Source organism: Pseudopodoces humilis, chromosome 20 (genome assembly GCF_049639895.1).
Source record: "Pseudopodoces humilis isolate 2021_Gansu_Grassland_sample_001 chromosome 20, ASM4963989v1, whole genome shotgun sequence".
In the NCBI taxonomy this organism is placed as follows: Eukaryota; Metazoa; Chordata; class Aves; order Passeriformes; family Paridae; genus Pseudopodoces; species Pseudopodoces humilis.
This window is the reverse complement of record NC_142219.1, coordinates 1,116,899-1,142,026: the sequence shown is the minus strand read 5'-3', so window position 1 is coordinate 1,142,026 and position 25,128 is coordinate 1,116,899. Positions and strand designations below refer to the sequence as shown.

Here is a 25,128-nt window from a genome sequence, read left to right as displayed (position 1 = left end):
CTTGGGCTGGAACAACTGAACCGTGCTCAGGTGCTGTAGTGACAGCACAGGTGAGCTCTGTTCAACCCCGTTGACTTCCAGTGAGCTCTGCTAAAGTGGGCAGCACTTGTTGGGATTCCATCCCATTGGCACAGACTCGTAGATAAAGTTAAAAACCTGGGCTCCTCTCTGCTCCAGTGATCACAGGAGAGTAAGGAATGCTTCCAGAGGATAATTCACATTGATGGGATGTTTTGACTCCCAAAGGACCTTTCTTCTTCCATTGACAGAGTAAGTTTGTATTTCTGGGCATCAAATGGGGCTGAAAAGCTCAACTTTCTTTTGTTACCTGTGCTCTGTTTTGTGCATTTGGTTATCCAAGTATTACTTTATACCTTCTTGGAAAACAAGTTGGGAGTTGCCAGTCTCTGCTTTTGTTAAATTTCTGTTTGTTATTGAAGAAATACACTTGGATTTATATTGAAATTTACTACACTAAACTAGCACAAAAGTAAATAGCACTTCACATATATACAGGGTGAATATACACCGTGCACCTCAACCCTCCCTTTTATAATTTTTCATTTGTCTCACCACATTTCAGGTTTTAGCTCATCTTAACTGAAAATGAAATCAAACAGTGTGAGCTTTTGGGAAACTGTTTTGAAGAAAGGAAAATGCAAACCACATGGTACATTCCCAATGTGAAGATTTAGTGGAGAAATCTTTCTTCATTGGGAAAACAAACTCTGCTGGGTTTACTAAGTGACATTTCAAAGCAGTTGGAGATGAAAGGACTGTGGTCTAATTCATTGCATATGTGATATTTCCTAGTGGATAGGTGTTATGTTGAAAAAGAAGCCAGGGAAGTGCAGTAAAACTGAGGGGGTTTTGGTCTGAATTGGCAGTTTAAAAATGAGTCTAATCATATTTTTCTCTCTAAAAAGTGGCAGATAGCCATGATCAGAAAGTCACAGAATAACTGTCTGACATTTGGCACTATAATACTTTTAAAGTGGGACTTTCTCAAGCTGTAGCAGTTTTAGCCGAGGTTTTTCATGCTGTGTGTTTTCTGACTGATTCAGAAGAGTCTCTGTGAAGTGATTCAATTGTTTCTGAGAACAAAGGCAGCTGGAGAATCCTGAGTTCTAGCCAGCTAGAATCATTTCCAGGAGCAGCACTAGTTGGGTTAAATCCTGCGATTTTCACTTTTGGAGGCAAAGATAGATGGTGTTTTCCTTAATCTCTCTTTCTGAAGTGATGATGTATGAATGCTAGCATTCATTTTTACTAAGTAAGATTCATGACTGCAGATAACTCCTGCAAACATGTCCCTGCATTACAAAAAGGCACATAGAAAGGGGGATGAAAATATTTTGAAGCTTTTGGTCTAATTCCACAAAAAATCTATTCAAAGTTGCCAGACTTCTCGCGCCTGAAAATTGGGTTTAGTCTGCTCTTAGTGCCGAGTTGAGGTGGTGGCAGCAGTGTTATCCCGGGAGTCTCCTCTCTGGGGAGGAGGCTGCCTGTCTCTTCATCCTTTTTGAGGAGGATGGCAGAGCTGCAGATGGGATTTTCCTGGCTTTGTTCCTCCTTGTGAGCCATGGTGGGCCCAGGTGAGAGCAGCAGAGCTCTCGGTGCCTCATCCTCCAAGGAGGAGGAGAAGCACTCGGGGCACGCCGAGGGTTAAGGAACAGGTGCTTATCCACGGGCCTGCTGTCTCATTTTGCACTCAGGATGGATAGCTTCCTGGGAAAAAATCCCAGTTTTTATGCTGAAGGAGGGTATTGTCTTTGGGCTTGGGCTGTGTTTGTCATAGGAGGTGTGGGGATGGTACGGGAGTGCCTTTGCCTGGGGACTCTGGGAGAGCAGCTCTGCATTTCTGTCACTGATGGGGTTGTCGCTGTTTTTCACACTCAGGGTTGCTGGCAGCATCCTAGAACTCATTTTTTAACAGCACTTCAAAGACCACAGCCTTGTTCTTAGGAACCAGAAGGAAGATAGGCAGAGGATATCTGGTTCTAGGCATCTTATATTTCCTCTTGGAAATTTCCCTCGGCGTTCAGGACCCCGCTTTCTGAATCCTTCTTTTATCTTCCCTTGCTGTAGCCAGACGTGCTGGATAAGTTTGCATGTGTCTCATGCAAGGAGCAAAGATTGTAGAAGGACAAAGAGAAGTTCAGTAACACTCTGGGGTATTACATTCTGTTCATGTTCCTGCTGCACAGTGCTGTGCTGGGGGAAAAAAGGCACATTTCTGTTATGCTTTGATATTTTTTTATAGCTGTCCCTAATGTAAGCAGGAGATTTGATCAGAACTTGCACTAATACGGAATCCTTCAGAAAATCAGGCCACAGGTTTTCTAAATTCGGCATCTGTATTAGCAGATGCTTCTGAGAGTAGCTGCTAATTTTGCTGTGCTGCAGATTAGCCTTTTAAAATCATGGAAAATTCTGTTCAAGCAAAGGGCTGTGTAAGTAAATGTATTAATATTTCTGAAGTGTGCTGTATAGTACCATGATAAGCTGCCTAAAAAGTTTATCAGAATGTTCATAATTCAGTGCAACACTTGAATATTGTGTTTTGAATGACTGCATGGGGTTATACATAATGATAAAGAAATGGTGAGCAGCTGTCTGTTCTGTCAGCCTTACTCACAAGTACTCTGGAAGAAATAAATTGTCATTAAAGGCTGTATCTTAATGCATATGTATGTGGGGATGAATTAAGTTTAAGTCTGGATTTCCTTATTACTTTTTTAGTGCTTTCCTTGGCAAACTTAACATTCTTTTTTTTGTGAAGGAACCTTCTGGCTCATTGTAGACTATTCCTGCTGCTTTTAATATCCTTTGAGATTGATTCATGAAGTGCCAACATCTTGAGCTGTGGAAAAAGGGTAAGAATCCTAAAGAAAGACCCTGGATACACAAGAATAAATTTGAACTCAGACTCTTTCTGTGCCACTTTGATCTGAAAGAGACATCTTGTGATTCAAAGGAGCTTTGCTGTTAACTAAGACCATGAATTTAGTCAGTTCCATTTTGATTAAAAACTGATAGCATTAGCAAAATATATAAAGACAACATCTGGTTCAGGTTTATTGGAGTGATACTTTAGAAAACTAAAAGAGCTATGTCTGGTAGTTTTTGAATGTGTCTGTATGCAGTAACTGCTTGGAGGAAAATCTGTGGCTGGATGAGCTCAAGAACATTTTTCTCTTGGTGATGTTCAGTGATTAATGTGCTGCTTGGTAGAGGATGGGCTGGTGTGTGTTTCCATTTCACTGTCTGACAGTGTGAAGCTGTGAGGAAACCAAAGAAAATGGAAGGGGAGGATGGAATCCATCGCTGGAAAGGTGTTGGGATCCCTGGCAGACCTGGAGGGGGTGGTGGACCCAAATGCAAACAGCTTGGAACTGTGCAGGCTTTGAAAATTTACCAACAATTCACGTCATGGGAAGGAAAACCTGTGGCTTTTTGACTTCTTTAGGTCTCTGAGCAGAGGGCAGGAAGAAAAGAACCTCAAAGCAACGTTTTCCTAGAAATGAATCAGGTGGGCACCTTTGGCTTGCTGCATGTGCTCTGAGCAGTGTCAGAAGGATCTGCCATTCCCTTTCTGCACACTGCATGCACAAGAAAAATTTCTCCCCCACCAGATTTCAGATGTTTTAGAATCCCCTAAAAGCTCTTTGCAGCTGTCAGGGAATGAGAGGATTCAACACATTGTGGAAAAGGCTGAGCACGTTGAAGGTCAGGAATGGTATTTGCTTGTATGGTTGATAACAATATTACCAGAACCTCCCCAAGTTTTTAATCTGATGCATTTTTTAGGTTTGAATTTAATTTTTTTCTGGGCTTTAACAACAAAAGTCAGACTTTCTTTAAGATCCTTATAAATATTCCTGGTAATTAAGCTATTGACAGTGAAGCTGAGCAAATGCACTTAGAGATTTTTTGAGTGTAGTGGTTAATGCTTTGAGAATTGTCTGTTGTATAAAGTTCCTTACAGTCAGCTTACAAAATGAAACTTTGAGTGTCAAAGTGGTAATTTCCTTTAGCAAGGGGCAGAAATAGGCTTAAGACACTCCATTAGTTAATTTAACTTTTAGGAAAGGGAAATACTAAGTGTATAGAGAGAACAGAAGTGTCCTCTTTTCAGGTCTCACAGAAGTCTGTTCAATAGCTCTAGAGTTCCTTGATACTTCCTAGAGTGCCTGTCAGTGCCTTACCTGATGATATTTTCATCTGTTTACTGACACATCACCACTGAACTGTGGTACAGGAGCTTCTTTAACTGATAAATCAAGCTTTTATCCTCCTATCCTTCTTGCAAGAGGGTTTACTTGAAAAAAAACCAAATATTTTGTAGGTTCTTTTTACAGTGTGAGCAGAGAGCAGTTATTTGTAGTTCTGAGGGCTTTCTTCTGGGACCTGTTTTTAGTTTCCTCAGGAAATGTACTGTTTTCTCTTTTTCCTCCCTTAAATGTCATATATGAAAAAAATCTAAGGAAATGGTGGCGTTCAAATAATTGTAACTGAGAGCAGAAATCTTTGGTTTAGACAGCAGAGCAGTCTGTGTTTCAGAAACCTTCCTTTAATAAGCAGAAGTGACCTGAGGGTTTCTCCTCAGTTGAAGGGGTGTGATGGCACAGAGATGGGCTGCACTGCAGATAAAACCCAGACTGAAATGCAGGTTTTTAATGCAGCCAGCGAGCCCCATGCAGGTTTCAATGCAGCAGCTCTGCTCCAAGCGGCTCTGTGTGCCGTGCCCAGCCCTGGGCAGCTCCTGCTGCTCCTGCCCAGAGCCCTGGCTGAGCTCTGTGCTCTTCCCCAGCCCTGCACACGCTCTCACAGCTCTCACCTGCTCCCAAGGTAAATCCACCTTGTCCCTGGGAGCAGGTGCAGCTTTGGCTTCTGGCCAGATCGTCCTTGACAGGCCCAAGTTGGTTTTTGTACTTTGTTGTTTGGATGTGGCTGTTACGTTGGCCAAGCTCCCACAATAAATTATTTTTATGTGCCTAATTCATCCTCGATGAAGCAGACCAGTCCATTAAGAATTCTGCCACTGTTATGTGTTCTTGTGTTGTATGACATCAATAGAATGCCACAAGTTAATTACATTCTTAATTACAGCTTTGTATTGAATTAGGGATGTATTATCCATAGAATAATTGAAAACCTGCTGAGATCACGTCTGGTAACATCTAATTGTATCCCATGATTTTCCCCCCCTAAACTTTAAATAAAAACTGGCATTTCATTTAGCATGGTTTTAATTAATTGACATGCAAAATGTAATTAGAGCTGAGGCAACAGACCAACTATCTTAAAAAAACCACTCAGAAATTAATGATATTTTGGGGAACAGTTGACAGTTTTCAGAGCATTCTCCTGTATTTCTGGAGAAACCTTGAGCAGGCACAATCGAAGAGAGAAGTTGCTGCTATCAGAAGGAAGATTTGAATGTTCAGAAACATTCTCAGTGCTCTTTTAACTTGAGGAAACTCGATCCTCTCGCAGCTTCAGGCACAAGAAACCTAAGAAGAGCCCAGGAAGAGCACGGGGATGAAATGATTTTCCTGGGTGCTGAGGAGGACAGGGCACACTGCATTGTGCCAGCAGCAGCAGCAGCAGAGTTTCCTGGTGGCCTGAAAGGCAGAGTTTCTCTGCCAGCTGTTACTGCCTCCAGTGGAATTGCCTCCTGCCTGCCAGGAGTTTCACCTCTGCATCAGCCAGAGCTGCTTGGGAGGGGTCTGCTTTCCCTTGCTGTCTTGGTGTGTGTGGCACAGTTTGTTTGGAAGCTGTTTTGCCACCCAGCATCCAAAGAGCACTGCTTCAGGTAACAGGGGAAAACTTTATTTCCTCTTCTCTTTCTTTCTGTGCTTTGCTTTAGCAGGTTCTTGCTCTGAATTTCAAGGCTCTGGGTAGCTGAGTTAGGCAGGACCTGGTAGTGAGAACAGTGGTCAGGTAGTTGGCCAAAACACTGGGCATCTTTTCTCCTTTTTGCTAAAAATCTTGTCTGGGATCTTAAAATTCACTGGACTTTTAAGAAGTCATCTGAGAAGGAAATGCAGCTGAACAGTGTGTTCAGAGACAGAATTTCTGAGCCTGACTTCCAGTCAGGAGCTTTGGGTCTGTCCTTCTTCACTCTCCTTTTGTAGGAGCCTTGGAAATTGTTTGAGCTTGTGCTTTGTTTAACAAATTATGATTTTTTTTTTCTATTGGTGTTTTTCCATAGAGGCCTGTCATTTAAATCCACCTACAACAAAGCTTTAATTCCATGGTGAAGAATAATGTCCTTTGGCTGTTTGCAGAAAGATTTTTTTGTTTCAGGACACGCAGTTATTTCCTGTGTATAACCTGCCTTAGAAGTTTTTCTGTTTGATATCTCTCAAATTGCTATGCACTATTCAGACCTGCCTATAGATAAATCTGCATCTGCTTTGTTTATGAAGGGAGAGCATATGCAGGGGTGCCAGTGCTGTGTGAGAGCAGGTTTGAGAGATCTCGCTGTGCTTGGGCACCAGCAGAAAAACCCTGGGTACATCGGCTGAAAGCTGGCTGGCAGCCACAGCACACAGAATGGAGGGAATGTTTGCCTAAAAGACTGGATTGTGTCAGGCGTGACTAAGCAGGAATTTTAGCTAAAATGCGTTAGCAAATTGAATGCTTGGAGCAAAATAAGAACGTTCATGCTCTTATCTTTGTTCACTCGAGACTGGGGTTGATTTTTAATATAAAAAAATCAATGGAGGGAGGGAAAGGAAGTTCTGTGGAGTGTTCCTTGATTTTTAGGAATGCTGGTGGAGGTGACTGCTGACTATTTTGCCATGGCTCTGTTTACATTTCTTGTGGAATATGCGTGCCCTTTAGTCGCCTGTGGCTCGTGGGGCACTGGGCTGTCAGTCAGGCACTAAAATACTTTAATTACCCCCATGCACCAGACAGGGCAGAGAGAAAGGGTGGGAAGGGATGAAAGGAGTTTGCTTCAAGCTTACTTTCTGACTGTCAGAAGAATGATAAACTGTAAGTCCTGGCTATTATTATCCTTCCCTTGTCCAGGAAGGGCATTCCTGATGGAAAGAGGTGTGGGCTGGATGTGCTTTGCAGGTCCTGCTCTGGCTGTTTGAGGGTATGGGAATGGCCACTGCAGAGCGGTGGCTCCGTGGGCTTTATCCAGCAGCTCAGATAACCCAGAGCTGAGAGGGGCAGAGATTTCCTCCCCCTGCTTCAGGACCATTATGTGTTCATAACAGACTGTGATGGTATTTTTCTTACCTTTTTCTTCCCTTCAAACTCTTAATTTCCTTTTTTTTTCTTTTTCCATTGACATCAAAAACACTTCCAGGTAGAGATCTTCAGCAGTTAAATTTTGTTCACCTGGAATAAATGGGAGCCCCTGTTGCTCTAAGGTTTCTGAAAAGCTGTCTCAATTAATTAATAAACAGGGAGGAAGCTTTGCTGAATTACATGACCCTGCCTGCTCAATAGTTTTTTTTCTGGCTTGCTGTGTTCTTTGCTCATTACTTTTCTAATGATTATGTATGCAGCTCAATGAGCAAATCACCATATTCATATTTGTCCTCTACTTGGGCTTAGCATGTCAAACACTGCTGTTCTGGCAAGGTTCGGGGGACTTCTGGAATGGGAGCACAGGGCAGCTGGAGGCTCACAATTTAGTTAAAAGGTAATTCTTCTGCAGCTTTGTTCTACCACCGTATCCCCATGTTCTTGGCAATATAGGTAAAAGGGGATTTGATAATGGAGCAGAGATGCTGTGGCTACAAAAAAAAAAAGGGGGATTTTGGAGCTAGAAGCCATTGGCTGGCAGTGAGGGAGTGCACTCAGCCCAGCCTGGAGTGAGCAGTGGTCATTGTGTCCCTGCTTGCACCTGGGATGGAGCTGGAAAATTCTCTGTGCTAGGAATAGCATTGGAGCAGTGGTGCAGGAGGAGTCAGCTGTGGGAAATGGTGTCAGGAATTTCATGCAGAGCTGATATGCTGGACTCACATTTGCAGAAAATGCTCCTCCCGTTTCCTGAAGTCAGGGAATGCATCAGTAGGGACGGTGGTTGTGCACAAACCCTGTGTCAGGCACAGAAAACTCACTGAGATCACAACTGCATCCAGGCTGCTTGCTCTGAATTGGCATTGGGATAAGCTGTTGGGGACAAAAAAGGGGATCCAATAGCCTGAGTTGGTGAGTTTAGGGAAGTTAATTTTTCTTGCTGTGATTTCTGGCAGATTCCTGTCTCCTGGAGGCTGGAGAAGTGAGCCCATGAAACGAGCTGACAGTAATGGGCAACCGTCTGTCTTCCCATCTCCCTCCAGTATTGCCTGAGCCTCCCATTTTTCAGTGATGATGCTAAATGAAGTACGAGCTTGGACAGCAGCCAGGTGTCAGCACATGGCAGAAGGTTTTAATTCTGCTTTTAGAAACTAGATAAGTGGTGTGCTAATATAAGCTAATAAAAGCACAACCTCTCTTCTCAGTTGGACAGCTTGAGAGTGAAGATGATCATGACACTGCCATGTTGTAGGGTTTTGTGTTGGAGCCTGTTAAAGCTCTGATTATTACAGCTGTCTCTGTAACATGCTGCCTCACTATTATAACATCTATTTGATTATATGCAATGACAGAGCAAGCAGTTACATGCATTCCCTGGGAAGCTTTTTGTCTCTTGATTATGTGATTTTTTTCACAGTTGTGTTCGGACTCAGACGCTGCTCAGGATTCATCACTGCTGTCCTTTTCCATCCCCCTCCCAATCCCAATGCTGGGAGCTGTGTTTCTGAGCACTCACCAGGTTATTGCATTTAGCTGCTTCCTCTCTGAGAGTCCCCAGTTTCTTTGGATGTGCTGGAACTTGTGCCCAGGACAAGCTGATTGTGCTGTAGTCTGTGCATTCTGATGATCGCTGGAGACATCTGGTTTCACTGAAGAAATTCAAACCCGGATGCCTCTGAATGCACAAATGGACTGAAATTAGTGTTTTTAACATTAACTGCAGTAATGCTTTTTAGCCTTTTCATCTCATTCTCCACAGATTTTAACCCTTTCCACTTTTCAGCAAGTCTGTGCTTGAATTTGTGTGTACTCCTCTGTAGCACAGGAGAAAGGGTACTTTAATTTTATGGCTTTTAAGTATGTTTTTTAAGATGTGGGATTACTGTAAATTCATTTAGAGAGATCAGTGAAAAGAAAGTGACCACATCTCCCATTGTGAGATTTGCTCTGTTGCAGGAGGTGAGGATTTCCCCTCTACGAAATGCCAGCTACAGAGGAGCTGGTCATTTGGCACATTTTTGGCACTGAGGAATTTCAGGATGGGAGTCTGGATTTGCAGAGGAGGGTGCTGTTTTCAGTGCATCAGAGAGCTGGGTCTGACTTGTGCAGGGCTGGATGGGTGCATTTAAAACCTGCAGCTCCTCTGCTGGGGCTGCTGAGCTGATCAGGACAAAGCTGTGCCAGCACACTCGGAAGTGTCTCGATGGCTCCTTTGCCAGGCTGCTGTTTGCCAGCTGAATTTAGCATTCTCCTTCCCCTGATCAATGAATAGATTTTTCCCTCAGATCCTCTTTTATTTTTCAGTTTCCTCTGCAGCTTTTTTTTTTTCCCCGTGGAAGATGAAATCTGTCACAGGGGCTTAGATTTATTAACTGCTGCCTGAGTCGCTTTGTGTGATGTCAGGGCGGGAGAGGAACTGATTGTATCCTTAGAACTGGCTTAACAGAAAGGCTTTGGGTAATTCCATAGATTTTTAAGATGTTGTGTTGGCTTAAGTGATTAGTGTGGAAGCTTCAAAGAAGACTAAATATTTAAGGCTTTATTCTGCCCTTACTTGTACCCATGCATATCTCTGGATTTTCACGTTTGAATGAAAAAGTAATTCTGCATCTCCCTTCCACCCCTTCCCTTTTCACCTCTCCCCCACTCAGACTGCACAGAGTTGTTCTCCCTCCCAGCAGTTCTGGAACTCTGCCAGGTACATGGCAGTGGGGGAAGGCAGTGTGCCCTGAGGAGTGGGTCCTAGTGGCACACAGGACATCATTCCCTGTCTTTAGAGATGACTGCTGGGTGCTGCTCTTCTCCTGATCCCATTTGCCATCTGTGACAGTGCTGTAACTAGGAGCTGTTCATTCAGTCAAGGTGAGAAGCTCACTCAGCCTGGGATTAACTTTTTACAGTCCCATCGGGCATTGTGTGTTAGTAAAGGCAGAATTTGGGGTGGGAAGGACTGTCTTGATCCACTCTGTTCCCTTGGAGTGTTTCATTAGGGCTTTTCACAGCTGGTGTGTAGCTAAGCTGTGGATTTTGTCTGTGCTAGGTGAGTTCTGGTTATTCTGGGGCTCTTCAGCTCCCCTTTCAGCAGTTTCTGCCTGAAGGGGTGTGGGTGATGCAGCTCTAAGGGAAGTGTGTGTTCCTTGGTTTGCAGCACCAGTGCTGGCTGTTGGGGTACCTGGGCTTGCTGCAGGGCTGGGCTGGGTGCCACAGCCCAGAGGAGCTCTCAGTCACTGCCATGAGGGTTGCTGCATTGAGCCATAGATGCATTTTCCTTTCTGGCCCTTTCTCTGGGTGCCTGGGGGGCTGAGGCAGGTCTGAGAATTGTGGCAGGAGCAGCCCAGCAGGGACAGCTATTTGCCTTCTGCCCCAGGCAGCCCTTCCTGATGGGATCTTTCCTGTCCTGCCTTGGTGTCCTGCCAGGGCTGGGAGCTGAGCTGGGGACTCTCAGCTCTCACCAAACCCCAGAGTGCAGCAAGCCCTCAGGAGCACTCCTGGAATTTGGAAGGGCTCTGTTGGGCACACTCGGTGAGGAGATGCTTTCCCCAAGGATGGACTGCTCAGACCCGTTCAGCTGCGGAGGTGATGTGTCAGAGGAGTCTCTCAAATGTCACTTGCAAGAAAATGAATCTCCTCACTGTGGCCCTGAGACAGGTTATAAGGTGAGCCTCTCGTTAGCTCTGTGCCTTGTGGTGACCTCTGCCAGCCACAGAGAGCAAACAAGGGCACTGCTGTAGAGTGGATAAAGGAGGATGTTGATTGTTCAAGATGTGGAGGGAGTTCTACCCCTGGAAAAAAGCCTGGAGGACTTTTTATTACAGCTTTGAAGGGCACAGCATTTGCTGTGATGATTCACTACTTCTGCCAATTTGTAGTTGAAAGGTGGTCTCTCTTCATTCAAACGGATTGATGGTTCTGAAGAAAGCAAATTTAAGTTGGTTTTTAATCCTTTTTTTCCTTAAGTAAGAGCATTGCTTTTCTTCCTGCTGTGCAGAAAGTGAATCTGATTGCTTTCAGTTGTTCCTTTGTGGAATTCACTTACATTCCCTCACAGTAACTGAGGAAGTGACTGAGTTTTTCATTATACTTTCCATAGTACAGATTGGCATAGAAGGTCCCTCTTGATCTTTCATGAAGTGGAATTGTGATTCAGGAGAAGGAGGGAACAGGGAAAATCTTCTAACTTCTCCCTCTCCCCTGGACAAGTTCTTTTCTTTAATCATTCTTGTGAATGCAATATTTGCTACTGCTTAGTAAAATCACTTGGAATTTATCACCAAGGTGCCAAGTGGTAAAGCTGGAGGAGCTGATGAGGAGTGTGCCGAGTTTGGGAGTTGATAGTGGAAGGCTGTGAGCTCTGAGAGGAGTCAGCCTGCAGGAATCCTGGATCCCAGAGAGAGTCAGAATGACACCTGGGCCCAAGGACGAGGAGCAAGATTCAGCTGATGTTTTGGATTGAGTTTTATTGTAATCTCGCTGTTCCCCACTTGGTACTTGCAAATAAAGGAAAACCTAAAGTGAAAATGGAACGTTCTATCAGAGTGCGTACTTCTGCTATAAAAGTCATTGTTTTTTTTGATGAGGCTTCATTTGACCTCTGCAATAATCAGGATGGAGCATGCCAGAAAAACAGTGCATTCATTTAGCTGTTTGCTTTGGAACTTCTTTATTCTCAAAACACACAGTCAAACGGTATTCCTAACTATTCCCTCCCTGAAAAAAACACCAAAAAATAAAATAATTGAGTGTGCAAGTATATTTATAAAAGTGATGAACTGCTTCTATGCCTGCTCCACACCTGGTGTGCACATGGGGATGTGGAACGTGGGTATGTTCCCTCGGGCTTGTGTTCTCACTGATGCCCTGGTTTGGAGCCACGGGGGATGAGGAACAGGCAGGTTGCTTTTCAGCTCGGTGACAGATTGCCAGGGGAAGGAAGGAGGGATCTGAAACTGTTCATTTGTGTCCTCTGGGGAGAGGCAGCCATCCATCCAGCTGAGGCAGCCACTTAGAAAATGTGCTGGCTGCTTCTGGGGCTTCGTTGGCTTCATCATGTTGGGTGAGCAAGTTCCAGGAACAGAAGTGAGCAGGCAGCCCCTGAACAGCCTGTGTAGAGGGGAAACAAGTGCAGTAACTGGTATTTTTCATGAGAACGTCATAAACCAAGTGTATTTCTTCATCCCCCATGCATGTCAGTACCTCTGTGGCTCACTGTGGTTTAGACAATATACTGGTTTTGAGCCCATTTCTTCCCAGTTCTTCCCATATCGATTCCTTTGGTATCATTTTCTACAGTTCAACCACCCTTCATCGATTGCCCCCTCCTCATCTCCTTTACAAAGCAAAGTGATGCTTTCACACCTGAGTCCTGGAAACACCTGGATTTGTATCCCTTAACACTTCCTATCCTGCTTTAGTGTGTGAGGAGCCAGGCCAGCTCACATTCCAGTCAGCGGGGAGCAGGAGCTGGGTGGGAATTTGCGAGCTCAGAAATGAGCTTAGAGTTCACTGGGAAAGGAATTGCAAACACTGGGTTCATAGCAGCATCACAAACCTGACATTTCTTTTGAGAAGGAAGTGGAGAATGAAAGATGTGTGTTATTGAGACACTGCCTCACTTATCTGCATCTTCTCTAAAATCTGGGTATAATTAAAAGGCCACAAAAGTTTAGCTGGAGCAAAGAAATATGAAATCTCTGTTAATATTGAAGAAGCCCTTTGACTTGTATCAGTTGAGAATGTGATGTTGCAGAAAGACTTTTAATAAGGCAGATGCTTTAAAGCTGGGTATTTTAAATGTATTTCTAAGTGGAAGAAGCCTTTTTTCGGGGCTGGTATTTAAATATTGTAATTGGCTATAAACAGTTGTTAAGCAAGTGGAGACATTCATACAGTAACATTCTCCAGTTCTGGTGACTTGAACCTATTTTCAGTAAAAACTCTTCAAATGCATACTAACATGCAAAATGAGATTGCAGTGTGCTTCATCATACTGAAAAGCATATTTTACCACAAGGGTTTCAGTAGAAATCAATATACAATATTATACTTGTTAGGACTATTCTAACACTGTTCTGTTAATGCTAAAGAAGCTCCCCTTTTCCCCCAAATATATTTGGGTTGCTTTACTTTGATTTACTTGCTTGGTGACATCTTCTTTACTTTCCTTCTGTAGGGGGCTAATTGGAGGAGCTCAGCTGTTTTGTGTTTTGAGGAATTAGCTATTAAATAGCACTGACTTAAAATCTTCCTTGATTGATTACATGTAACTGTCTGCATTGCAACAGTAATTCAGTGTAGCAGCCCTTGCTTACCAGGTGTAAAGCAATTTATTCTGCTAATAAAACATCATTGTATGCTTGCTAAGAGAAAATATTAAATTCATTCCTCTGTATTTTTATGTCTTGATTCTGTTTGAATTTCTGCTGTAATATGAAAAAAATATTCAATTGTTTCTTGTCAAGAAGATGACTTTGAAATCCTTTGCAGTGGAAAAAAATCCAGACAAAGAACTGCCAAACAGAAGTTGTGTTCTGTGAAAATAAATAGGTTCTGCACCATAATTAGTGATTTTCTAGGGCTGGACTGGAGGCCCTGTGTTATCCTGGGAAAATACGTTTGATGTGTACCATCCCTAATTTCTGTAGCCCCGAATAAGCAGGCTCTAATTCTGCTGTAATGAACCATGTGTTAATGTTACAGCCTTGTGTCCAGGCAGGAGCCAAAACACCATGTCTGACTTTGTAATGAATCTTGCCGTGCTCTTGTTGACTCCGTGGGTAGGCTTTTGTTCCAAACGTGCCCTCCGATATTGCAATTGAATCCTCCAAAGCTCCCTCCACTTGGGCCGGCCTTTGCTCAGTTTGCCAACTTTCCTGGAAAGAATGAATGTTTCAAACCACCAGGGGAATTGTTTGTTTGTTTGTTGCCTTGTTAGTTTTGGAACAGTGGGATTTAAAACAGCGGAACTTACTCGAACTGGTTCTATTTCAGTTATGTTTCAGCTGTTTGTTTCCATTTTGTTTCCTTTTTTTTAAGCTGTGAGTCACATAGAGCCGAGATAAGGGTTTGCTGTGTATCTCGGGTGGAAAGTTTTATTCTTGCAGCCATCGGTTTCTTAGTGTCATTTAATAATGAGCCCTTGTTTCTCTGGTCTTATCAGTAACTTTTGCACGTGGGTTCTAAGTTGTTTTATTCTTTTTCCTCAAATGATTTTCTGCTATGGAGTTGTTAATTTTTTTCCATTTGAGCTGTGATTTGAATCCTTGCAAGCAAAGCATGTGGTTTGGCTTCAGTTGGGTTGGGCTGTGAGATGCGTTTCTCCTGAGCTGTGGTGGTTTCTGCTGTACAGGTTGGGCTGTGAGATGCGTTTCTCCTGAGCTGTGGTGGTTTCTGCTGTACAGGTTGGGCTGTGAGATGCGTTTCTCCTGAGCTGTGGTGGTTTCTGCTGTACAGGTTGGGCTGTGAGATGCGTTTCTCCTGAGCTGTGGTGGTTTCTGCTGTACAGGTTGGGCTGTGAGATGCGTTTCTCCTGAGCTGTGGTGGTTTCTGCTGTACAGGTTGGGCTGTGAGATGCATTTCTCCTGAGCTGTGGTGGTTTCTGCTGTACAGGTTGCGCTGTGAGGTGCATTTCTCCTGAGCTGTGGTGGTTTCAGGCATGTGGATGGCACGGTGAGTTTGCACATGGTCTCACCCGGTTCAAGCGAGCGCTTGTATTCTTTGTCTGCGGCTCCTCCGCATTAGCATAGTTGTTACTCGCGGGAGTATGTGTTCATTCATTGCATCTCAGTGTGGCAGTCAAAGAATTAATTACTCCGAGAAGGGACAGGCCTCTTGTAAAGAGTTTCACAACTTGAGCCTTTAAAGGCTCGGTGTCCCCGCTGGGGCTGCAGCACAGCTTGTCAAAGCATTGGCGGCGGCTCACGGGTCAGCGGCTCCCAATGTGGGGACACCGCGCAGAACCCGGCCCCGCTTCACCGGGGCTGCACCAACCCAGGGGAAATTGTAAGCCCTTGTTCACAGGAAACAGGTTTTGAGATTCTCAAAACAAGAACAACAATAAAAAGTAGTGCTTTATTCGAGTCCGTGTTGCCCGCGCGCTCAAGCGCTCGCTTGGCTGAATCCTTCCCAAGCTGATTGTCTAAATGGCCCGGCTGCAGGGCTGCTGCATGTTTGTTTCATTATCTAATGTCACTTATTGATTTGCATTAAAAACATGTCAGCATTGATTTTTCTAAAGCACCCTCGGAAATGCATTCTGACCCTTTTTTTTTGAATGTTGAATCCACTGCAGAGTCTCCCACTGAATCGGTCTAAAGCGGGATTATTTCCCGACTGAGAAATGTTGATTAAATATTTTGATGTGTGAGTGGTTAAGACTGCTTTAAGAACAAAGCGTGCCACGGGGAAATGAACTGAGACAAGGGAGAGGCTGAAAGGGAGGATGCTATAAACCAGGCACTTTGTCCATTCATGCATTGTTATTTAAAGTTAGCAATGGAAAGAAGCTGAAGGCCTGGTGCTGTGTATGAGCATCAGTTCCCACTCCAAATTGTATTGACATGATAGGAGAAAGGAGATATTGTTTTGAAATGTAGTTAAATCTGAGTACAGAAGAGTATTGTCTTTTCTCTTGCCTCATTATGGTGACTTTTCAGGGAGCCTGGTGTATTTTTTGTGTAAGTTTTTAAAATGCTGACAGTCACAGAATTTAAATTACCAGCTGATTTTGTCATATGCCCATGTTATTATTTTCCTGCCCTCCTCCTTCGGCTCGTTATGCTGATTTCTGAGATCTGAGAAATGGGTTCTTAGCCAGGTAGGGTGATGTGCAGCGCCACGAGCGATGTTCCAGGGACCCTCACAGCAGCTCCAGCGCGGCTGTGGGGCTCACAGCTCACTGCCTCGAGACCTGTGCTTACGTTCTTGTGTTAGATACCATCCACAGGACCCACACACAGCTCAGCTTCAGCGACTGGAAAGTTCTGGTGCTGCAGGATTGGCTGTTGGATTTGGAGCAGTGGCCTGTTTTGGGTAGGGGTGTGCCGCAGCAATCCAAATTAATGTCTGAAAACATGAACATCAGCTTTGTGTGCACCTTTCTAAAGACAGACTAACTAGTTTCCCTGTAATTTTGACTTCCTCCTCCCACCCATAATCTGGATTTTGTGTAAATAATTTTGCTTGTTTTCCTCTAGAAAATATTTCTGAGGCAGAAAATGTGATTGTACAGCAGACTCTAGTCTCTCAGAGAAACAACACTTTACATTCATTAGGTAATTAATAGCCTTATTTGCCTGGCTGTTGTGTCTCGTGTTCTTGAACTGCATGAGGATGTGTCACTTGAACAGAAATGTCATGGGCAGACCTGGTGTGTGTTCACAGCTGAGGGAAACAACTGGTGTGATGCTGGAATATAACCCTGGCTCTGCTTAGTTAGCAAAGTTCAAGCTGAGTTACTGCAATTTTTTGTGAAGAAAAAAGTTTCACTCATAGAAAAGAGCATCAAAAAACTCTGTATGAACAGCTTGGTGTGTGGAAGTTTCTAACAGCTGCCCTGCCCTAATATTCCCTTTTTATAAGAAGAGAGTATAGGTGAAAAGTACAATTTGAGTCTCCTGTGGGTGAAAAACACCTGACCAGGTGTGACTTGTGTCATGTACATGCAGGGAAGGCTCAGGATCTGCTCTGGGGTAATAAGGGTGTGACAGACCTTGTGCCATGGTGTCTCCTGCAATGGTTCTTGACCTTTTGATGGTAGGTACCCAAGGCTCAGGGTTCTGTAGCACAGCAGACCCTGCAAACACTTGTTGTGCTCCCTGAGGGTTTGAGAGGCCGTCTCTTCAAGTGGGACCCTCCCTGGCACCCTCCACCTCGGCAGGTGAGCAGGTTTTTAACGATAGGTAAATTCAGATTTTGACCTCTGCATGGCACAGCTTCATGTAAACACAGCTCCTGTTTCCAGAGCAGGGCTGGAGCAGAGATGAGAGCTCCATGAGACACAGAGGTGGCCCAGCTCCGATGGCCCCAGGAATGCGGCCAAACCCCCCAACGTGCCCGGCCGATTGTGCAACCCTACACCCCCGGCTGCAGGGAGGGCAGGGGCTTCTTCCTGACCCCCACCTGTCACTCAGCTTAGCCCTGAAGGATAAGCTGATCTTTTGAAGTCAAGGCTTAAAATTGTTGAGGCTGGAGGGCATTTCTGATGGGTTACTGGGTTAGTGAGGAGAAGCAGCAGCGCTGTGGATGGGATCAGCTTTGCTTTGATCACACTCTGGAGTGCCGTGCACACACACACAGGAATTTAATAGCTGCTGCTTAATGCTTACCTACACTGTTTGTGTTCCTAAATGACAGCCAGAGGATGGCTGATACCATCCTTGCCTTGAGCAGATACATCTGAGAGCTTTTCTCCCAGTGGCTAAGGAAGAGCTGCTTCTCTTCCCTGATAAAACAATGAGGGGCAATGAATGAACCGTGACTTGTGGGATGTGTAAATGTGAGTGTAAAATGCTGTGAGGCTGCCCCAACTTGGAGATTTCAGTGCTACTGAAACACTAAAAAGCAGGCACTGGCACAAACGTGCCCAGAGCAATGCCCTGCAAATACAACTTCTGAAGGGGAAACACCTTCTTCGCCCCTCAAACAACCACACCATAAATTCTCCCCCTCTTTTGGTTTTAGTGCTGTTGTAAAAAGCCCAGGCCTGCTTTAAAAACCTGAAACTTTCTCTTACAATGGCCGGGGCTGAGCTTTGAGGCACTGCCACAACTCATTGTCTGTGGAAGAACCCTTGCTGGGAAGGCTGTGATTTATATCAGCCTGCCTGTCATGGGGTGAAAGGAATGCCCGGTTTTTCATTTTGATCAAATGTTAGGTTTGAAAACCACCCACTGCTGTAAACTCAGTTGGAGTGGAGAGATGAGATGGAGCACATTGCATGCTTTGTTGCTGAGATAGTGTTTTAAGGCTGGCTGAATCTGTTTCCCATTGCTGAGTGCAGGGAGCAAAGATGTGGATTGAAAAAAGGAAAAACTAAACCGAGTACTTTTTTTTGTGTCTGCTTTAGTGATGTAGAAGATGGGGTGAGGGCAGTTCAGGAATATGTGCTGCCTTCAGTGCAGACACGAAAGGAGGAAAAGTCTTTGCTGTAGATGAGCCTGTAGAGAAGATGGGGGTGGAATTTATGGGGGTGGAATTTTCCAAAGGGACTAGCAGAGATAATCACCTAGTTCTCACTGAAAGCTGCTGGACCTGTCTTTATGCCTAAAACTGGCAGGGGAAGACAAAATAATTTTGAATAGTTGAGTTTATCTCCTTTTATGAGATTTTCAGCTTCTCCCATCCCCTCTTTTTTGTGTTTATTTTGTCTTCTGTTTAGCAGCTTTCACATGGACTGTCCTTTCTGAAAGTCTGGATGCTGATACCATTCTAGAACCATGATATTCTTTCTATTTAAAATGCACAGTAGTTTCTGTGACTTTTTCTTCTCTTGACTGTGTTGGCAGCAGCACAGAGGGCTTTTCCTGGTTTTCAGTTTCATCACAAATTTCCAGCTTGGATTGCCCTTAAGGTATAAAAGCATCTGATCTAAGTTTGTGGGTTTGTGTTTGTGACTTTCAGTTTCTGATCTTTCTTAAGTTCATTCTCATTTTGGCTGAGTTTCCTGATGTAGAGTAACATTTTTACCTCATTAATATGACTTTGCATTTACTTAGTCTTCAAATGAGTATTGAAAAAACAGAATTTGAGATTTTAAACCAGAGAGTTGGGAGCAGTCCCTGCTAAGATTGTATTAAATACCAGCTGTGAGGAGTTCCTACGGGCTCCTGTGTTAAGAACATAAAGAATTCCGTGCTGTTGAGTGTCTGGAGACTCGTGATCACCATCTTTAGATCTGTGTGATGCTCATGAGCAAGTTTCATGATTAAGAATTGACTGCTATGAGTAAGAAAACCATTGTATCTTGCTCTGCTGCTGTTCCATTTGTAAATGTGAAATTAGGAGATGTAGATCATTTCCCTGCTCTGCCACCACAGGCTGTACAACCTTGGGCAAGCCCTGGCTGTGCTCACCTGATACAAGAAGCGATAATGCAGCCTCAGAAGGGTGCTTTGAAACTAAGCACGTTCAAGATTAAAATATTACTGTGACAGTGGTGAGAAAACCCCCAGTGTGCTCCAAGCAGTGCATTTGAGCAGTCCTGCAGGTCACAGGAGATTTAAAGGCCATCTGTGGTATGACTCCATTGACTTCTATAAACCAGGATCAAACGTGATTCATGCATCTGTGTGGTCTGACCCTTTGAATTCTCTGGTCAAGTTATGTCAGGAAGGGAGAGAAGCACTGAGGTTTGCTATCAATTTTTATGTGGGTCTTTACAGAAAACAAAACTGTGACAACAGCTGATGGGAGTTTTGCAGGTTTTTGTCACAGTTTCAGGGACATGAGGAGCAAGCTGAGATGTGCTTTTCTAGTTACAGTATAAAAGACCTCTGAATATTTTTGAGGCAGTTAATATAGGTGTTATAAAGTAAATTATTTTCCCCCCATGAAATAGTTTAATGCCAGAGCTGCTGAACTAGAACAGCAGCTATTATTTTAGGAATACAGTTGAAACCCCTTGCTTTTCCGTACTTTTTTTAAGCCATAGATTATACCTTTATTGGTTTTGTATTTCCAGATATAAAGGGGGGAGTTACTCTGTGGCCACATAATTCTATCCCAGCAGGGAATGGCCAAAAGGGACTGATTACAATCCCTAACAGTGCTCTACAAAGGTGGTTTGCAAGTCTAGGAAAAAAATCCCAAGGTTTGTTTCATCAGGGCATCAAAGGCTGAGGTTTTTTTAACATCATGCTAGTACTGCTTCCCAGCTGGAACGTGTTAACTGCAAGCATTATTGTCAGAAATGGCAAACATCAGGTAACATTGCACTGTGGAGCTGGAAATGATTCTCAGGCTTCTCTTACAGCTCTCATTCTTGAAATCTATATCCTGGCTTTGCCTTCATAAGGTCCAGGCCTGCATTTCTTGCTGTTTGGTATTAACTTTGTGCTTGTTCTGTTCAATGTGTGATTTAGCAGTGAGCAGAGTACTAAATGTCAGCGTTTTGGAATGTTCTTGTCAGAGATGTGGGGTTAGGATAACGTTTGGTTCTCTGTTATTTGGCTGTGTGTCTGTACCTGGAGAATCAAAGCAGGGCAGAGCTCTGACAGCTCTGACTCTGTCTGTCTGAGGCTGTTTTGCAGATAAGGATTTTAGAGTTTGAGTTTAACAGCCCTTCAGAAAACACTCCAGGGCTCCCAGCAGTGAGATTTCTCACTAGTGAGAGCAGAGGCCTTGGAAGTACGAGCTGAAGCTGTTTCTGAGCAGGAGTGATGTTACAACTGTCTCCCCATCTTCTGTAATGAAAGTTTGCACCGTGCATCTTAGTGTGCCATCAGTAAGATTCCTCCTAGTTGATGGAAGGAGATTATCCATTGAAAAAAACAGTGTAAGTTCATTTAAAGTCCTCCTTATTAAGTAAAACAGGAGACTTAGCATTTCTGCATTTTATCATCTGTTCATATTTAGTTGCTGCATTTCTATCACTTAGATCAATCATCTTTGTGTATGATCTCATTTGTTTCATTTGTGGGTCTTCTGGAAGAGAGGTGAAATTATTCACAGCAAAAAACTGAAAATACAGAAAAAGCAAGCTTTGATGTGACAGAATATTATCTCAAAGTAGATTATTGCTTACTCTTACTATATCTACATAGATATGTTTGATTCCTTGTTACCAGGTTAAAATGTTAATGATAACTGGATATCTGGGTACTTTCAAGTTCCAGAAAAGGGAAAGCTTCTGAATTTACTGCTAAACAGGCAGTATAAATTAGGGAGTCTTTTGCACCAGTCCCCTCAGGCCCTGGAAGTTTGGGGACGTCAATATTTTGTAGAAGGACTTAAGCCACAGTCCTCTGATGGAAAGAGATCTGAAAATAGCTGGAGGGGTCAGCTCTGATCTCTCTGGTGAGGCTGGAATTTGTCCAGGGGAGTTCTTATTGTGAGGCTCCCCCCCACACCTCAGTTTGGAGCATTTGTTGCACACATTTTACCGAGCAGAAAAGCAGGGCTGCTGAAAGCTGCCTTAAAAGCACTGCCTCTGAAGGGATCGAGGGAAAAGAGGGCAAATTCTTTTTAATTCCCATTTGTACAAATAATTCGCAGATTAAGGATTTTGGCCAAGAAAGAGAGGCTCAAGTCTGAAATGTATGGCCCCCATGTGGGCTTCACATGGAGCAGCTGAACAAAATGCTTCATTTCCAAAAGCCACTGCTCAGCTTCCCACTGCTCTCAGGGAGAGGATGAAGAAGAGAAAAGATGACGACTTTGCAGCTGATTAATCACTGGGAAACTGTAATCACTGGTGCTGTGTTGGGGATCATTATTCAAGGACTTCCAGACAGAAATAAACCCAAGAACTACAACAGTAGCTTTCTCTAATTATTTTTCTGTGCTCAGCCCTACTTTGTGTATTGAGCAAACAATTTCTCTTCTTCCAGTTTGTGGGCAGTGATCTCTGGGGCACAGATTCAAACCGTCCTGGGGAGTTCATTCTGGAAGCTGACTCAGTGTGACCATATTTACAACTTTGAAAGAGGCTGTTTAATACAGATTTCATTCTAAAGTCATAGCTAAGGGTTTATAGCATGTTTAAATGTATATGTCTGCTTGAAAAATAGATTGAGCTAGATCTTTGTCGTGTGTAAACTGGCACAGCCTCTCCAGAGCAGAAAGAAACCGAGTGGGTTTCCTCCCACAGAAGTTTGGACCCCTTTGATTTTCCTTTTCTCTTCCGTGTGTATAATGCACGGAGAAAGAAGACAACCCTTTTTAATCTGGGGAGAATTTAGACACTCATCAAGCACTAAAGAGGCACCATGCCGAGGCTGAGAGCTGAAATCCCAAGGATGAAATCAAGTAATTGCTTTATCTCTTTCTTTTCAGACATCTAGAGAGACGCTTAAAGGCAAAACTAAAAGTAAATGAATGAATCGAGCCGAGTGGATTTAGAGGCGGGTGGATGTATTAAACTTGCAGGGAAAATTGCAGCAAATAGATGACATTCTGTCACTTCCAAAGGCTGGCAGCATTCAGGCTGCAGTGGGGCTCTCAAGCATCTCTCTGAAAGGCAAATGTGCTTCATAAAGGACAAGAAGTTTGATCTGAGCTTTGTTTTTTAAAGTAGCTTGTTATCAATTAACTACTATAAATATTGTGTTCAGCAATTAACTATCTTCATGTCTGTAATTGCTCTGAGATCCCAATATTTGCCCAGGCCCTGAGCTGTTGCAGCAATGATTTAGTGATTTTTCTCATGAATATAATTTGAGAGCTTCATATTCACAAAAAGACAAAAAGTCTAGAGTAGGGAAGGCAGGGAAGGGTTGGGCACTCTTTTTAAATGAGCTATTGAGTCTGCATAGCAACATGACCATTTTACAGTCACATCCTGTTGCAGCCAGTTTTTCATACTTTGCAATAGGTTGGGATCTGTTTATTGCTACTGGAGGGCTTTTTTTTTTCCCCCTCAGCTTTTTCTCTTGTAGATGGTTTTATGCTTCTCATCTAGGTTAGGAACAAGAAATGCAAATTTTTTACCAGACTTGAATAACCAAGCTGTTTCTAAGGAAAAAAGTTTCAGGCTTGGATGTTAGGTTCTGGGCAAAGAATTTATGGTATTTTTGAGCTCACTTTGTGTAAACCAGTAAATGAATAGTGATACAGCAAACTTCCATAAGGCTAGTAATAAAAAGGTTAAAAAAACTTATCAGATTCTTTATGGCAAGGCTTGTTGCTTGTTCAGTTTGTGGGAAAACTATTGACATCAACTTCCAGCTGCAAAATGAGGAGTTTACACTACAGACTGCATTTTGCTTTTAAACCCCAGGGGCCAGATTTTCACAAGAGCTCAGCCTACAAGCTAAAAAGGAAAGAAATGACCAAATTTCTAGAGCTCTGTAGGTTGGGTCTGAGAATTGCTGCCTCTGGGTGCTGACTGCTCCCAGACTCCAAATGTGGTAATGCAAGTTCAGCCTGAAAGTCTGCACCCTAGATGTGCTGTAGCTTAATTCTGGCCCCTGAGAAGGCCAATTAACTCATAGCGACCTAATGACAGCTCATCTGCACTTTAATTAACTGGGGCTGTGATCATATTCAGTACAGGAGCCATACAAAAATGCCACTCACATTTCACTTTAAGTGTTCTGTGTCAGACACCATCAGCCAGGAATGAACTGCTGCTATTAAATTTCATAAACAATCATTTGAAATAAAGAGTTGTCACAGGAGCAGACTTAAGCAGCATTTTAATGTTGCATCAAAGGCACTCTGCTGAGAATTACAGAACTCCCCTCCAGTCAGAAAGAAAAGGTCATCAGGTCTTGGTCATACTCACCTGAGTGGCCAGGTAATACCTGGGTGTGATTTATCTCTTCCCTCTGAAGTTACAGATGTGGCTTCAGAGCTCGTGAGGCCACCAGACCTCTCTTGCCATCTGCACCAAAATGTGTGTGCCAGTCCTGGCTGGTGCAGGAGCTGCCTGTCACTGAGCTGAGCCACCACAAGGAGGAATTGTGGCAGCAGAGCAGTAATAAATTCACAACAGTCACTGTCGTGGCAAAAGTGGGAGAATATTTACATTTTTTTTCTCATATCCACTTTCTGAAGTGTTTGATTTAGGGGTGCTGTGTATGTGATGTGTCTGGGGGATCTGAGTGCTAGCAGCACTCACTAACTGATTTTAGAGGCTGAAACAGCATCCAGCTTTTCCCCTTGTGTCCTGTGTTCCTGCTGCAAACCTTCCCTGTCCAGGGCTCAGAGGCACAGGGGGACACTGTGCAAATGCTGGTGCTCATTTTAGGATCGAGGAGTAGAGAGCTCTGAGGAATGGTGGGAAATTCAAGTTGCTTTGAGGAAATCAAAGGATTGCTGCTCAGTACAGAGCTGTGAAAGTTATGACCCTCCCAGAGATGAGATCCATAACTGCACCTCCTAAACAATCCCTTGCTGGAAGTATGGATGAGAACTAACTCAGGCTCCTGTTGGGCAGCTGGGAACCGTGGAATTGCTGAGGAATCCTGTGTGAGTGAATCAGCTCAGTCACAGAATGGAATGGGCAAATGCACTGAGTTCACTCAAATTGTGTAATCGGGGCAGGGAACTGGTAGCATTTAACCTGTGCCTGTGTGGTGTGAGTCACTGGCACAGTTCATCCCTCCTGGCATCATCATTCTCTGCAGAAACAGAGGAAAAGTTTCTAAGAGTTAATAGTTCTTTGTGGATATAATAGTAATTCTCAGCAAATCAAACGTATTTTTAACTATCCAGTCACTTTTGGAATTGCTAAACAGAGTTCTCCAGTTCTCTGATCAGCTCAGTAGGAATAGTTCTTTCTGCAGTAAGAGCAGATCAGGCTCAATCTCCATGAGTTTGATACCTTTCAAGTTCATGGATTCTAAGAGGAGCTGCCAACGCCACCTAGAGTCGAGGCTGCCTGGGATTTCTCATTATTATGGGAATTATTCCAAGGAAATAACACCTATTTCTCAGCACTTCTGGCAGAAATACTGTAAAAGAAAGAAATAAATATTATCCATTAGCAGAGTGCCTTTTTCAGCCTCACAGTGGAAAAGGAGAGATGTGCTCTAAGTTCCTTCTCTTCACTGTGTTTCATTTTTCCTGAACTGTCTTTTGGCTTCTTGAATCCTCTTCCTTTGTTCTCGAGTGCCAGGTCTGGTGAGGTCTGACACACCCAATAATCCCCCTCATATCTGCACTTAAAACACCTGGAGAAATCCACACCTACCACAGAAACATACT

The 25,128-nt window shown here is 43.6% G+C and overlaps 1 protein-coding gene across 2 annotated transcripts in view; it reads left to right on the top strand.

The window, feature by feature from the left end:
* TMEM132C (transmembrane protein 132C) overlaps nucleotides 1-25,128 on the top strand; it is a 166,636-nt gene that overhangs the window by 11,228 nt on the left and 130,280 nt on the right. Inside the window, exon 1 of one of the 2 annotated variants that reach the window (XM_088064947.1) lies at nucleotides 136-270. The exons of the other annotated variant lie outside the window; for it this stretch is intronic. Within the exon in view, the coding sequence (XP_087921073.1) occupies nucleotide 270 (1 nt within the window). The 5' untranslated portion in view covers nucleotides 136-269. Of the gene's footprint in view, nucleotides 1-135; nucleotides 271-25,128 lie in introns of those variants that run through there. 2 annotated transcript variants of the gene reach the window in all.